Below are 12,228 nucleotides of genomic sequence, written 5' to 3' on the forward strand. Positions count from 1 at the left end.
ATTAACTAGCAAATCCAACAAAGCGTAAATTAGTATTTTTGCATACTGTACAATTATTTACCCGTCTCTGACAGGTTCATATTCATCCCACCAAGGAATCAACAATATGCTATGAAATCTGGAACATAAATCTGCTCTAAGAATGCAATAATGTGCAACAATATGTGTTATGTACTCAAGGTATAACTGTGGGTAGTGATTGTATGGCCGAGTTTAAGATACAAATAAATATGGGCTGGAAATAGACAGAAAAAGACGAAACATCCAAAAACCAATTCACATGTCAACTTTATTCATATACAGTCCGTATACTTAGTATGAGAACACTCAAGATAATCCAATAATTCAGTGTATGAAATTATAATTCTGAGTCTGTACCAGCATGAGTGTTGTCTAATGTGTTTGTTTATGCTTCATTACTTATCTGAGTTTGGCATCACAAATCTGGCAGCATTGAATATTTCAGATTTTACTGTAGATTGATGAGGGAGTTTCTAGCTTTGGCAAAATCTGTCCACAATGTGTATTGTTGTGTGTGTGTGTGTGTCTGTATATTCCCCATTAGGCTGTGTTTCGTATCTCGGGCGTGAGGTTGATGAGTGAGTTACTAGCCTGTGCCAGCTCGCTGATAGAGACCCTCCCTCTTTGTTTGATGAACTGAGCCACAGCGTTTAACTCTTCTGGCGTGATGGAGATAAACTTCCCTCTGTCGTCGATCACTCCTGGAGAAAAGAATGAGAATAAAGACCGTCAGACAGCAGAGAAGCAAGAGTGCCTGACTGTACTCATTTACTCTGAGAAATAATGTTAATTTTGGAACACACTTTTATTCACTTACCTGTGAGTTCACCATCAGCTAAGAGGTCCTGCAGTCTCGCAATTGCATCCTGTGAGCAAAGATTAGTTATGATGACCAATCATCTCCCTTTTCTCAACCACCACAAAAAACACTAATATAACCTTGAGGAGATACAACACAATCTGAAACACATATTTCAAAATGAGAACAGACCATTGAGTGCAGGAATCATGGTCCATGGCACCCTTTGATCATTTTCCAGCCATCACCTGCCCCTCACCTGTGTGCGCATTCCAAAGTGTGACGCCAGGTCTTCCAGCAGTACTACCTTGGAGTCCTGTGAGATAACCAGAGGAATAGAGGGTAAAAAACCTACACGTTAACAACAAAATGTCACAATAAGGTGCAGAGCGATCGACTTGCCTGTAGGGGGGCAAGGAGACCCCCTGCTCTGCTAAACCAATTGACAACTGTGTGCCTTTTTCAAGGGAATGTTGAATAAATGTTAAGTATTTGGTTGTAATATTATCACATCACCTCTTGAAAAGCAGTCAGAACTACACATTTCTGATTATTCCATACAAAACAATTGCTGACATTTAATGTAGCTCTATCATCATAATTATACAGCAAATAGCCTACCTGCATGCTTTTCATCACCAGTAAACATCAATTGATCATGTGATTTCAGATACATTTGAAGTCGGAAGTTTACATACACTTAGGTTGGAGTCATTAAAACACATTTTTCAACCACTCCACAAATTTGTTGTTAACAAACTATAGTTTTGGCAAGTCGGTTAGGACATCTACTTTGTGCATGACAAGTAATTTTCCAACACTTGTTTACAGACAGATTATTTCACTGTATCACAATTCCAGTGGGTCAGAAGTTTACATACACTAAGTTGAATGTGCCTTTAAACAGCTTGGAAAATTCCAGAAAACGATGTCATGGCTTTAGAAGCTTCTGATAGGCTAATTGACATCATTTGAGTCAATTGCAGGTGCACCTGTGGATGTATTTCAAGGCCTACCTTCAAACTCAGTGCCTCTTTGCTTGACATCATGGGAAAATCTAAAGAAATCAGCCAAGACCTCAGAAAAAAAAGTTGTAGACCACAAGTCTGGTTCATCCAATTTCCAAACGCCTGAAGGTACCACGTTCATCTGTACAAACAATAGTACGCAAATATAAACACCATGGGACCACGCAGCCATCATATCACTCAGGAAGGAGACGCGTTCTGTCTCCTAGAGATGAACGTACTTTGAGGCGAAAAGTGCAAATCAATCCCAGAACAACAGCAAAGGACCTTGTGAAGATGCTGGAGGAAACAGGTACAAAAGTATCTATATCCACAGTAAAATGAGTCCCGTATCGACATAACCTGAAAGGCCGCTCAGCAATGAAGAAGCCACTGCTCCAAAACCGCCATAAAAAAGCCAGACTACAGTTTGCAACTGCACATGGGGACAAAGATCGTACTTTTTGGAGAAATGTCCTCTGGTCTGATGAAACAAAAATAGAACTGTTTGGCTATAATGACCATCGTTATGTTAGGAGGGAAAAAGGGGAGGCTTGCAAGCCGAAGAACACCATCCCAACCGCGAAGCACGGGGGTGGCAGCATCATGTTGTGGGGGTGCTTTGCTGCAGGAGGGACTGGTGCACTTCATAAAATAGATAGTATCATGAGGGAGGAAAATTATGTGGATATATTGAAACAACATCAAGACATCAGTCAGGAAGTTAAAGCTTGGTCGCAAATGGGTCTTCCAAATGGACAATGACCCCAAGCATACTTCCAAAGTTGTGGCAAAATGGCTTAAGGACAACAAAGTCAAGGTATTGGAGTGGCCATCACAAAGCCCTGACCTCAATCCTATAGAAAATTTGTGTGCAGAACTGAAAAAGCGTGTGCGAGCAAAGAGGCCTACAAACCTAACTCAGTTACACCAGCTTTGTCAGGAGGAATGGGCCAAAATTCACCCAACTTACCGTGGGAAGCTTGTAGAAGGCTACAATTTAAAGGCAATGCTACCAAATACTAATTGAGTGTATGTAAACTTCTGACCCACTGGGAATGTGATGAAAGAAATAAAAGCTGAAATAAAAATCACTACTATTATTCTGACATTTCACATTCTTAAAATAAAGTGGTGATCTAACTGACCTAAGACAGGGAATTTTTACTAGGATTAAATGTCAGGAATTGGGAAAAACTGAGTTTAGTTGTATTTGGCTAAGGTGTATGTAAACTTCTGACTTCAACTGTACATGACGATAGCCTCAAGATCTCTCTTAATATTGGCTACAATTAAGTTGACATTTGGGTGATCTAAAATACAAGTGAAGTTAACTATACCTGATAGTGAGTGGTTTAGGTTAATTTCCCATCCTTTGTGGGCTCTGCATGTCAAGAAGGGCACGACTGCCGATGTACTGTTAGCTGATCATGTTTACTCATATTGTGTTGCAGCCATGCTGTGTTGTCGTCTTAGGTCTCTCTTTATGTAGGTTTGTGGTGTCTTGTGATATGTGTTTGGTCCTACATTTTTAATCCCAGCCCAGGTCCCCGCAGGAGGCATTTTGACTCTTGGTAGGCCATCATTGTAAATAAGAATTTGTTCTTAATTGACTTGACTAGTTAAATTTAAAAAATGCAATAAAATTAAAATACAAATATTAGATTGCAAGCTACCGGTAGAAATGTTGCACAGTTGGCTAAACAGAAAGTATTCATACCTCTTGACTTCTTCCACATTTTGTTGTGTTAGAGCCAGCCTGAATTCAAAATTGATTAAATAGATTCTTTCCTCACCCATCTACACACAATATCCCATAATGATAAAGTAAAAAAACATGTTTTTAGAAATCTATAGAAATAAAATAAAGAAATATCTAATTTACATAAGTATTCACACAACGGAGTCAATACTTTTTGTAGAAGCACCTTTGGCGCCGATTACAGCTTTGATTCATTTTTAGTACGCATGTATCAGCTTTGCATATCTGGATTTGGGGATTTTCTCTCATTCTTCCTCGCAGATTTTTTCAAGCTCTGTCAAGTTAGATGGGGAGTGGCGGTGAATAGCAATCTTCAAGACTTTCCACAGATTTTAAATGAGATTCAAGACTGGGCTTTGGCTGGGCCACTCAAGGACATTTCACATTCTTGTTCTGAAGCCATTCCAGCATTGCTTTGGCTGTATGCTTGGGGTCATTGTCCTGTTGGAATGGAAATCTTCGCCCCAGTATAAAGGTCGTTTGCACACTGAAGGAGGTTCCCATTACGGATTTGCCTGTATTTGGCTCCATTCATTGTTCCCTCTATCCTTACCAGTCTCCCAGTCCCTTCCGCTGAAAACCATCCCATAGCATGATGCTGCCACCACCACGCTTCATGGTAGGGATGGTGTTAACCAGGCACAGCTCACACCCGTCTTTCTCCACACACACAGCGCTTTGCATTCAGGCCAAAGAGTTCAATTTGCATTATCGGTCCACATAATCCTTTGCCTTATGCTCTGAGGCTTTCCCATGCCTTTTTGCAAACTCCAGGCGTGATGTCATGTGCTTTTTATCTCAGGAGTGGCTTCCGCTGGGCCACTCACCCATAATGCACAGATTGGTGAAGTACTGTAAAGACTTGTCCTTCTGGCAGGTTCTACCATCTCAGCCAAGGAACTCCGTAGTTCTGTCAGAGTGATCATTGGGTTATTGGTCACCTCCCTGACCAAGGTCATCTTACCCGGTTGCTCAGTTTGGTTGGACGGCCAGCTCTAGGCAGAGTCTGGGTAGTTCCATATTTTGTCAATTTTCCAACGACTTAGAGCAATGTGCTCTTGAAAACTTTCAACACTCTAGAAATAGTTGTATACCCTTCCCCAGATACATGCCGCATTACAATTCTCTGAGATCTATGGACAGTTACTTGGACTTCATGGTATAGTTTCTGCTCTGGCATGCATGAACTGTGGAACCTTACAGTACCAATCAAAAGTTTGGACACACCTACTCATTCCAGGAGTTTTCTTTATTTTCACAATTTTCTACATCATAGAATAATTCTGAAGACACCAATACTATGAAATAACACATATGGAATCATTTAGTAACCAAAAAAATATATATATATTTTATATTTGAGATTCTTTAAAGTAGTCACCCTTTGCTTTGATAACGGCTTTGCACACTCTTGGCATTCTCTTGACCAGCTTCATGAGGTAGTCACCTGGAATGCATTTCAATTAACAGGTGTGCCTTGTTAAAAGTTCATTTGTGGAATTTCTTTCCTTCTTTATGCATTTGAGCCAATCAGTTGTGTTGTGACAAGGTAGGGGTGGTATACAGAAGACAGCCCTATTTGGTAAAATACCAAGTCCATATTACGGCAAGAACAGCTCATAAGCAGAGAAACGACAGTCCATCATCCAGTCAATCCAGAATATTTCAAGAACTTTGAACGTTTCTTCAAGTGCAGTCGCAAAAACCAAGAGCTATGATGAAACTGGCTCTCATGAGGACCGCCACAGGAAATGAAGAGCTAGAGTTACCTCTGCTGCAGAGGATAAATTCATTAGAGTTACCAGCCTCAGAAATCGGTAATTAACTGCACCTCAGACTGCAGCCCAAATAAATGCGTCACAGAGTTCAAGTAACAGACATCTCAACATCAACTATTCAGAGGAGACTGCGTGAATCATGCCTTCACAATTGCTACAAAGAAACTACTAAATGACACTAATAAGAAGAGACTTGCTTGGGCCAAGAAACACGAGCAATTGACATTAGACTGGTGGAAATCTGTCCTTTGGTCTGAGTCGTCCAAATTCGAGATTTTTGGTTCCAACCGCGGTGTCTTTGAGAAGTAGATTTGTTGAACAGATGATCTCTGCATGTGTGGTTCCCACAGTGAAGCATGGAGGAGGTGTGATGGTGTGGGGTGCTTTTCTGGTGACACTATGTGATGTATTTATAATTCAAGGCACAGTTAACCAGGATGGCTAGTACAGCATTCTGCATTCTGGTTTTTCTTAGTGGGACTATCATTTGTTTTTCAACAGGACAATGACCCAACACACCTCCAGGCTGTGTAAGGGCTATTTGACCAAAGAGGAGAGTGATGAGTGCTGCATCAGATAACCTGGCCTCCACAATCATCCGACCTCAACCCAATTGAGACGGTTTGGGTTGAGTTGGACCGCAGCGTGAAGGAAAAGCAGCCAACAAGTGCTCAGCATATCTGGGAACTCTTTCAAGACTGTTGGAAAAGCATTCCAGGTGACTACCTCATGAAGATGATTGAGAGAATGCCAAGAGTGTGCAAAGCTGTCATCAAGGCAAAGGGTGCCTACTTCAAAGAATATAAAATATATTGTAATTTGTTTAACCCTTTTTTGGTTACTACATGATTCCACATGTTATTTCATAGTTTTGATGCCTTCACGATTATTCTACAATGTAGAAAATATTCAAAATAATTAAAAACCCTTGAATGAGTAGGTGTCCACACTTTTGACTGGTACTGTATACAGACAGGTGTTTCTTTCTAAATCATGTCCAAACAATTTAATTGGCCACAGGTGTACTCCAATCAAGTTGTAGTGACATCTCAAGGATGATCAAAGAAAATTGGATGCACCTGAACTCCATTTGTAGTGTCATAGCAAAGGGGTGTAAATACTTATGTAAATTAGATATCAAATTCATTTTCAATAAATCTGCAAACATTTCTAAAAACTTTTTTCACTTTTTCATTATGGGATTTTGTGTGTAGATGGGTGAGGAAAAAATATATTTAATCAATTTTGAATTCAGGCTGTAAGAACCAAATGTGGACTAAGTCAAGGGGTATGAATACTTAGTGAATTTTTATTTTATTTAACTAGGCAAGTCAGTTAAGAACAAATTCTTATTTACAATGATGGCCTAGGAGCAGTGGGTTGCCTTGTTCAGGGGCAGAACGACAGCTTTTTACCTTGTCAGCTCGGGGATTCGATCTAGCAACCTTCGATCTAGCAACTGGCCCAATGCTCTAACTGCCACCCCATGAATGCACTGTAGTGGTAATGTACCTTTTTCTCCAACCAACGTAGGTCTACATAATGAAGTTAACACTATTCCCTTTTCAACATTGTTTTTAAGGGTGTTAAATCACGATTGCTGGGACAGACATGATAGGCTACATTGATTAATGGACGATGTCAAATTGGCTACCTAACTAATAACAGATCATGTCAATATGGTTAGTTAACAAGTTAACATTCAGGGGATAAACTAGATGGCTTTATCCAAATAGTGTTTGACTTGCTTGTCATCTAGTCGTGATGACATAAGTCCAACTGACAACTTTACCAGAACGAGGACTTGCTGATGTCAAGCTCTTTCCAAAAGCCTCATCTCTAAAGATACAAGCCAAATGACACGTTGTTTGTTAACTAGCTATATGCCAAATGGTGCTCCCGAGTTTCACAGCAGTCTAAGGCACTGCATCTCAGTGCATGAGGCATCACTATAGTACCTGGTTCGAATCCAGGCTGCATCACATCAGGCCGTGATTGGGAGTCCCATAGGGCGGCGCACAATTGGCCCAGCGTCGTCTGGGTTTGGCCGGGGTAGGCCGTCATTGTAAATAAGAATTTGTTCTTACCTGACTTACCTAGTTAAATAAAATAAAATAAAAAATGGTTAGGCTATCCTCACGCATCTAAAATGACATGATCAATTGAGGTTTACTGATCATGAAAAGCATGCAGTTAATTGCTGTAGCCTATAACTCTGATAGAGCTAAATGTGGAATAATCAGAACTGTGTAGTTCTGACTATTCTCTTCAAGAGGTTATGATGTTAAAAACAAATAGTTATAACATTTATTTAACATTCCCTTGAAAACGGCACATAGTTGTCAAAGGTTTTAGTGGAGCTGGGGGTCTCCATGCCCCGACGAATTGAGGCTGTTCTGCGAGAAAAAAAGGGAGTGCAACCCAATATTAGGAAGGTGTTCCTAAAGTTTTGTACACAGTGTATATGGTTCTGGTTAGGTTCCTGCTCATACCTTGATGTACTGGATGAACTCTTGTAGAAGGTTGCGTGACTATAAAAAAAGAACAAACATTTACATAAAATAGAGATTTAATGCCAGGAATCCGGTTACCGAGATTTACCGCCCAAAACTACTCCCTTTTCCCGGGATAAATAACTGTGAGAAACCGGTCAATTATTTACATGAACAGCATAGTGTGAAATGGAACTGTTAAATTACATGCGATGTCTAAATGTGGCTTCTCTACGGCCTCTGCATGATGACTCAACCCTCAGGGTGGAGACAGACAACCCATCTCAGTATGGAGCGCAGTTCAATGCATGGAGACCTATCATCTCATCATGGTAAAAAAAAATTCATTGTGACAGGTAGGTCTACATTTGCTGCAGCATAACCTATGCTACAGTAATATAAAAAGACAGAATGCGTGTCTAATTTACCCATCTCCAGCTGGCTTTCGGGGGTGACCTTGTTTTTTAATTATAACATTTTTTTTTTATTATTGCAGCTGCTGAGTTTTAAAATAGCCTATCAGTCGAATATCATTACTTTAAAATCAGTGCACGCGCAGGCACTCTCTAGCAGTCTCTCCCCAACGCCATTGAAATTTTATCCAAAATAGATAACCCTGTTCTAAATTGATATATATATACACATATATAAATAATTGATGTCCTAGCCTACCTCTCTTTCAGGTAATACTGGCTTTTCCTTAAAAGAAATGCTCCTTAGCGCTTGGGAGTCCCATGCAGGAAAAGCTAGACTAGAATAACTTGCTAAGGCGGCTTATGGTTGAGAAATTAACAGTAAATTCTCTGCCAACAGCTCTGGTGGACATTCCTGCAGTCAGCATGCCAACTGCACGCTCCCTCAAAACTTTATAGTGGTCCTTTGTCATCAGCACAAGGTGCACCTGTGTAATGATCATGCTGTTTAATCAGCTTCTTGATATGCCACACCTGTCAGGTAAATAGATTATCTTGGCAAAAGAGAAATGCTCCCTAACAGGGATGTAAACAAATTTGTGCACAACACTTTAGAGAAATAATCTTTTTGTGCATATGGAAAAGTTATGGGATCTTTTCTTTCAGCTCATGAAACCAACACTTTACATGTTGCGTTTATATTTTTGTTCTCTTTCCTTCTCCCTCCGCGGGCCTACAAAAGGGGGGCAGTGGGCCGCCAGTTGCCCAGCCCTGATCTACTTGATAAAAACAGGTTCACGTCAACAGCCACCTAAACTGAACTATGTGAATACACTAGTAAACTACCTCTTCCTCTGTGACATCATCAGCTTCACCCTGCTCCTCGACGACAAAGGACTGTTTGAGCCTTAGGTACTCCTCTTCCTCCTCCTTCTCCTGCTCCTCTTTGGCCCGCCGCTCCTCTTCCTCCTAAACAGAAAATTATAGGAGAAAGAAGGAATGAGTGCAAAAGTGGGAATAAGAAGTGATGTGTCTACCTGCATCTGTGTTCAAAAGAGTGAGATAGTGTGTGTGTGTGTGTGTGTGTGTGTTTATTACCTCTTTCTGCTCCTGTTGTCTCTCTTTCTCATCCTCCTTGCTTCTCTCCTGCTCTCGGAGCTCCTGCATTTTCTTCCTTTCCTCTCTCTCTGCCAGCTCAGCCTGAGGAACACAGCATCAAACCCAGTCGCCAAGAAGAACACTTGCAAACATAAAATACAATGATTTGAAAAGGCAGGGTGGGTCAAAGCAATATGGTGGATGCCCTTCACCTGCCTGGTTCTATCACAGCAGTGCAGCTGAGAGAAGAAGCAGTGCAGCTGAAGGGAGAACGCCATTTGAGGGGAGAAAGCCATTGTAGACTATTGACTAGGGCTGTGAGGCAATATTTTTGTTCATGGCAAACAGGAAAACAAGAAGCAGATCAAACTCTTTGGTCCTTTAAAAACCTGCTGTATGTAAAATCAAATGAAATTCAAATCAAATGTATTTAGAAAGCCCTTCTTACATCAGCTGATGTCACAAAGTGCTGTACAGAAACCCAGCCTAAAACCCCAAACAATGCAGGTGTAGAAGCACGATGGCTAGGAAAAACTCCCTAGAAAGGCCAGAACCTAGGAAGAAACCTAGAGAGGAACCAGGCTATGAGGGGTGGCCAGTCCTCTTCTGGCTGTGCTGGGTGGAGATAACAGAACATGGCCAAGATGTTCAAATGTTCATAGATGACCAGCAGGGTAAAATATTGTGTGCTATACCTTGGAAAATAAATGTGACTCTGGATGACAACATAATGATGTTTGTTTCCTAACATTAGGGCTGTTTTCCTAAAGAAGTTAAATCCGCTTCATGTTTTGTTTCCTTGCCACAATACTAACGAGTATTGTGATACTGGTGTCGTCCCAGCCCTACTATTGATTGACATGCTACTGATGACATATAATGGACAATCTCCAATGGAGAACTGTCCTCCTGCTGTTCCAGAGAGTGGTAATACCTCTCTCTGAGCCCGTTTGGCTTGTTTCTCCTCCAGTTTCCTCTGCTTCTTGGCTCCAAGCTTCCCTGTGGCCTGGAACTGCTGTTCCTCCTCTTCTTCCTGTTCCTCCACAGCCACTTCCTCTACAGGGCTGTCCTCTGAAGGAGCATTCACACATTTGTGAAACTTCATTTTCACAATTGAAACACATGTGATACTCGTGTGTGTGTATGTATGTCAGGTGTGTTACCGTTGTCGGATGCATCCCTCTGGGCTCGCCTCTGGGCCATCACCCTGCTGTTGAGATTTCTACGGCGCCGGGGCATGCCAGCCCCCCGCTCCTCGGCCACCTGCGGGCGAGGAGCTGCCACCCGAGCCAACACATCCTGCCCCTGTTCACGATCAACTGCAGAGAGAGGGGGGTGGACCATTTTCAATTACAGATTATTGGGTCAATTTAGCCCAAAAACGAGTGCACATATGCAGAGAGAGGTAAAGAGCAGGAGACATGGGGAAGAGTTAATGAAGGGAGTCAGGGAAGGCAGATAATGGGAGCACAGATAGACTCGATTAAGTTTGCTAGTAGAAAGTAGAGGAAGAGAATAGGGGAGGGAGACTTAAATATAGCAAGAGAAATAACGTAAATAAGCTTGTTGTCAACACGTTCCTTAGCTAGCTACTGTTGTAGCTGACTAACGTTAGCTAGCTACATTGAGAACTGACAGGTCATGACAAGCAAGTGACAAGGAAAAGAATAAACACCCAAACAACCTCTACTTTTAACTTAGTTAGCACGCTATAAATAGCCAGTGTTAAACACGAATAGCAACTATTGCTAACGTTAGCTGTTTAAGTATTGGTGTCGTTATCCAAACGCCTGGTAGCTACAGTTAACTCCTTACCTTCCTCTGTTTTTCCTCGTACCTTCACAGCAAAAACGATCAACACAACAAGGATTGCTGCAGCAATCAAATACACCACGATGTCCATTGCAAATTTAAAATGTCTATTTCAGATTCTATGAATTTCACATCTCAAACTCTCTTCTCCACCATGACAGACACGTATGTTGTGTTGTGCTTCAGAGACCCATGTCACGTGATATTCCTATTCTTTAAGTTTTTATTGGCGAATCGCAACCAACTGATAAGTGCCTACACCGCCACCTACAGTACTGGAGAGTGAGGCCGGTCACGACCTACCGAAAACACCATATTCTCTTAACTAACCCTGAATTTCGAAGAAAAGAAAATATTTCCCTAACAAACCTCTCTACTCCCATCACCCCCACCCAAAATATCACCCACTCCACATTCAAGTCCAACCTCTCTGACCCTGTCAAACAACCTTTCTCTTTCTACATCATACATTTCACAAAATAATAATACATTTTCAACCGTTTCCTCTACCATACAGCCATTACACATTCCAGTATCATGTTCCCCTATCAATTTCTAAGACAAATGAAATCCTGTATGCCCTAATCTCATCCAAGACAACATAACGTCCTCCCTTCTATTCCCATTATATGACACTACCTCCAATACAGATTTCCTTGTACTATAAACATTTCTGCCCTCACTACTTTCACCCCATTGTCTCTGCCAGCAATCTAACCCATTTTTCAGAATACATGTTTTAATTTCCCCTCTTCCCAACTGCACCTGTATATCCACAATATTTTTTTTCAATGCTTTTTTTCTATTATGAGCAGGAATCCAACAGAACTGAATTTCAATACCATTCTTTTGTAATCCAACAACAGCATAAATATTTCTAACCATAAATCCTCACGTTCTGACTTTCCAGATTTTAAACTACACAAAACTGATACAGAGTCCGAACATATTACTACTCTTCTTGGTTGCACCTCCTATATCCAGTGCAATCCAACAATTATGGCAACCATTTCATTGAATATACTGATACATCATTTGTTAGTCTC

General features: G+C 41.1%; 1 protein-coding gene across 1 annotated transcript; it reads right to left on the reverse strand.

Annotated features, from left to right (window-relative positions):
- Positions 1–270: 270 nt before the first annotated feature.
- Positions 271–11,400, reverse strand: ddrgk1 (DDRGK domain containing 1). Its single transcript, XM_029709319.1, has 9 exons — positions 11,186–11,400; positions 10,534–10,689; positions 10,305–10,441; positions 9,371–9,472; positions 9,119–9,241; positions 7,860–7,898; positions 1,080–1,136; positions 839–887; positions 271–722 (listed from the first exon to the last, which is right to left on the reverse strand). The coding sequence occupies exons 1-9, from the start codon at positions 11,271–11,273 to the stop codon at positions 562–564; spliced, it is 912 nt and encodes a 303-aa protein (XP_029565179.1). The 5' UTR covers positions 11,274–11,400; the 3' UTR covers positions 271–561.
- Between the last annotated feature and the right edge of the window lie 828 nt (positions 11,401–12,228).

The sequence above is a fragment of the Salmo trutta genome, chromosome 23 (assembly GCF_901001165.1).
Source record: "Salmo trutta chromosome 23, fSalTru1.1, whole genome shotgun sequence".
NCBI classification, from domain to species: Eukaryota; Metazoa; Chordata; class Actinopteri; order Salmoniformes; family Salmonidae; genus Salmo; species Salmo trutta.

Excerpts from the sequence above, each read along its gene's own strand:
- ddrgk1 (XM_029709319.1), bottom strand. The coding sequence starts at position 11,273 with ATGGACATCGTGGTGTATTTGATTGCTGCAGCAATCCTTGTTGTGTTG. Across the intron at positions 888-1,079 it reads ACTTTGGAATGCGCACACAG|GATGCAATTGCGAGACTGCA; the intron begins GTGAGGGGCAGG and ends CTTTGCTCACAG. Across the intron at positions 723-838 it reads AGCTGATGGTGAACTCACAG|GAGTGATCGACGACAGAGGG; the intron begins GTAAGTGAATAA and ends TCTTTTCTCCAG.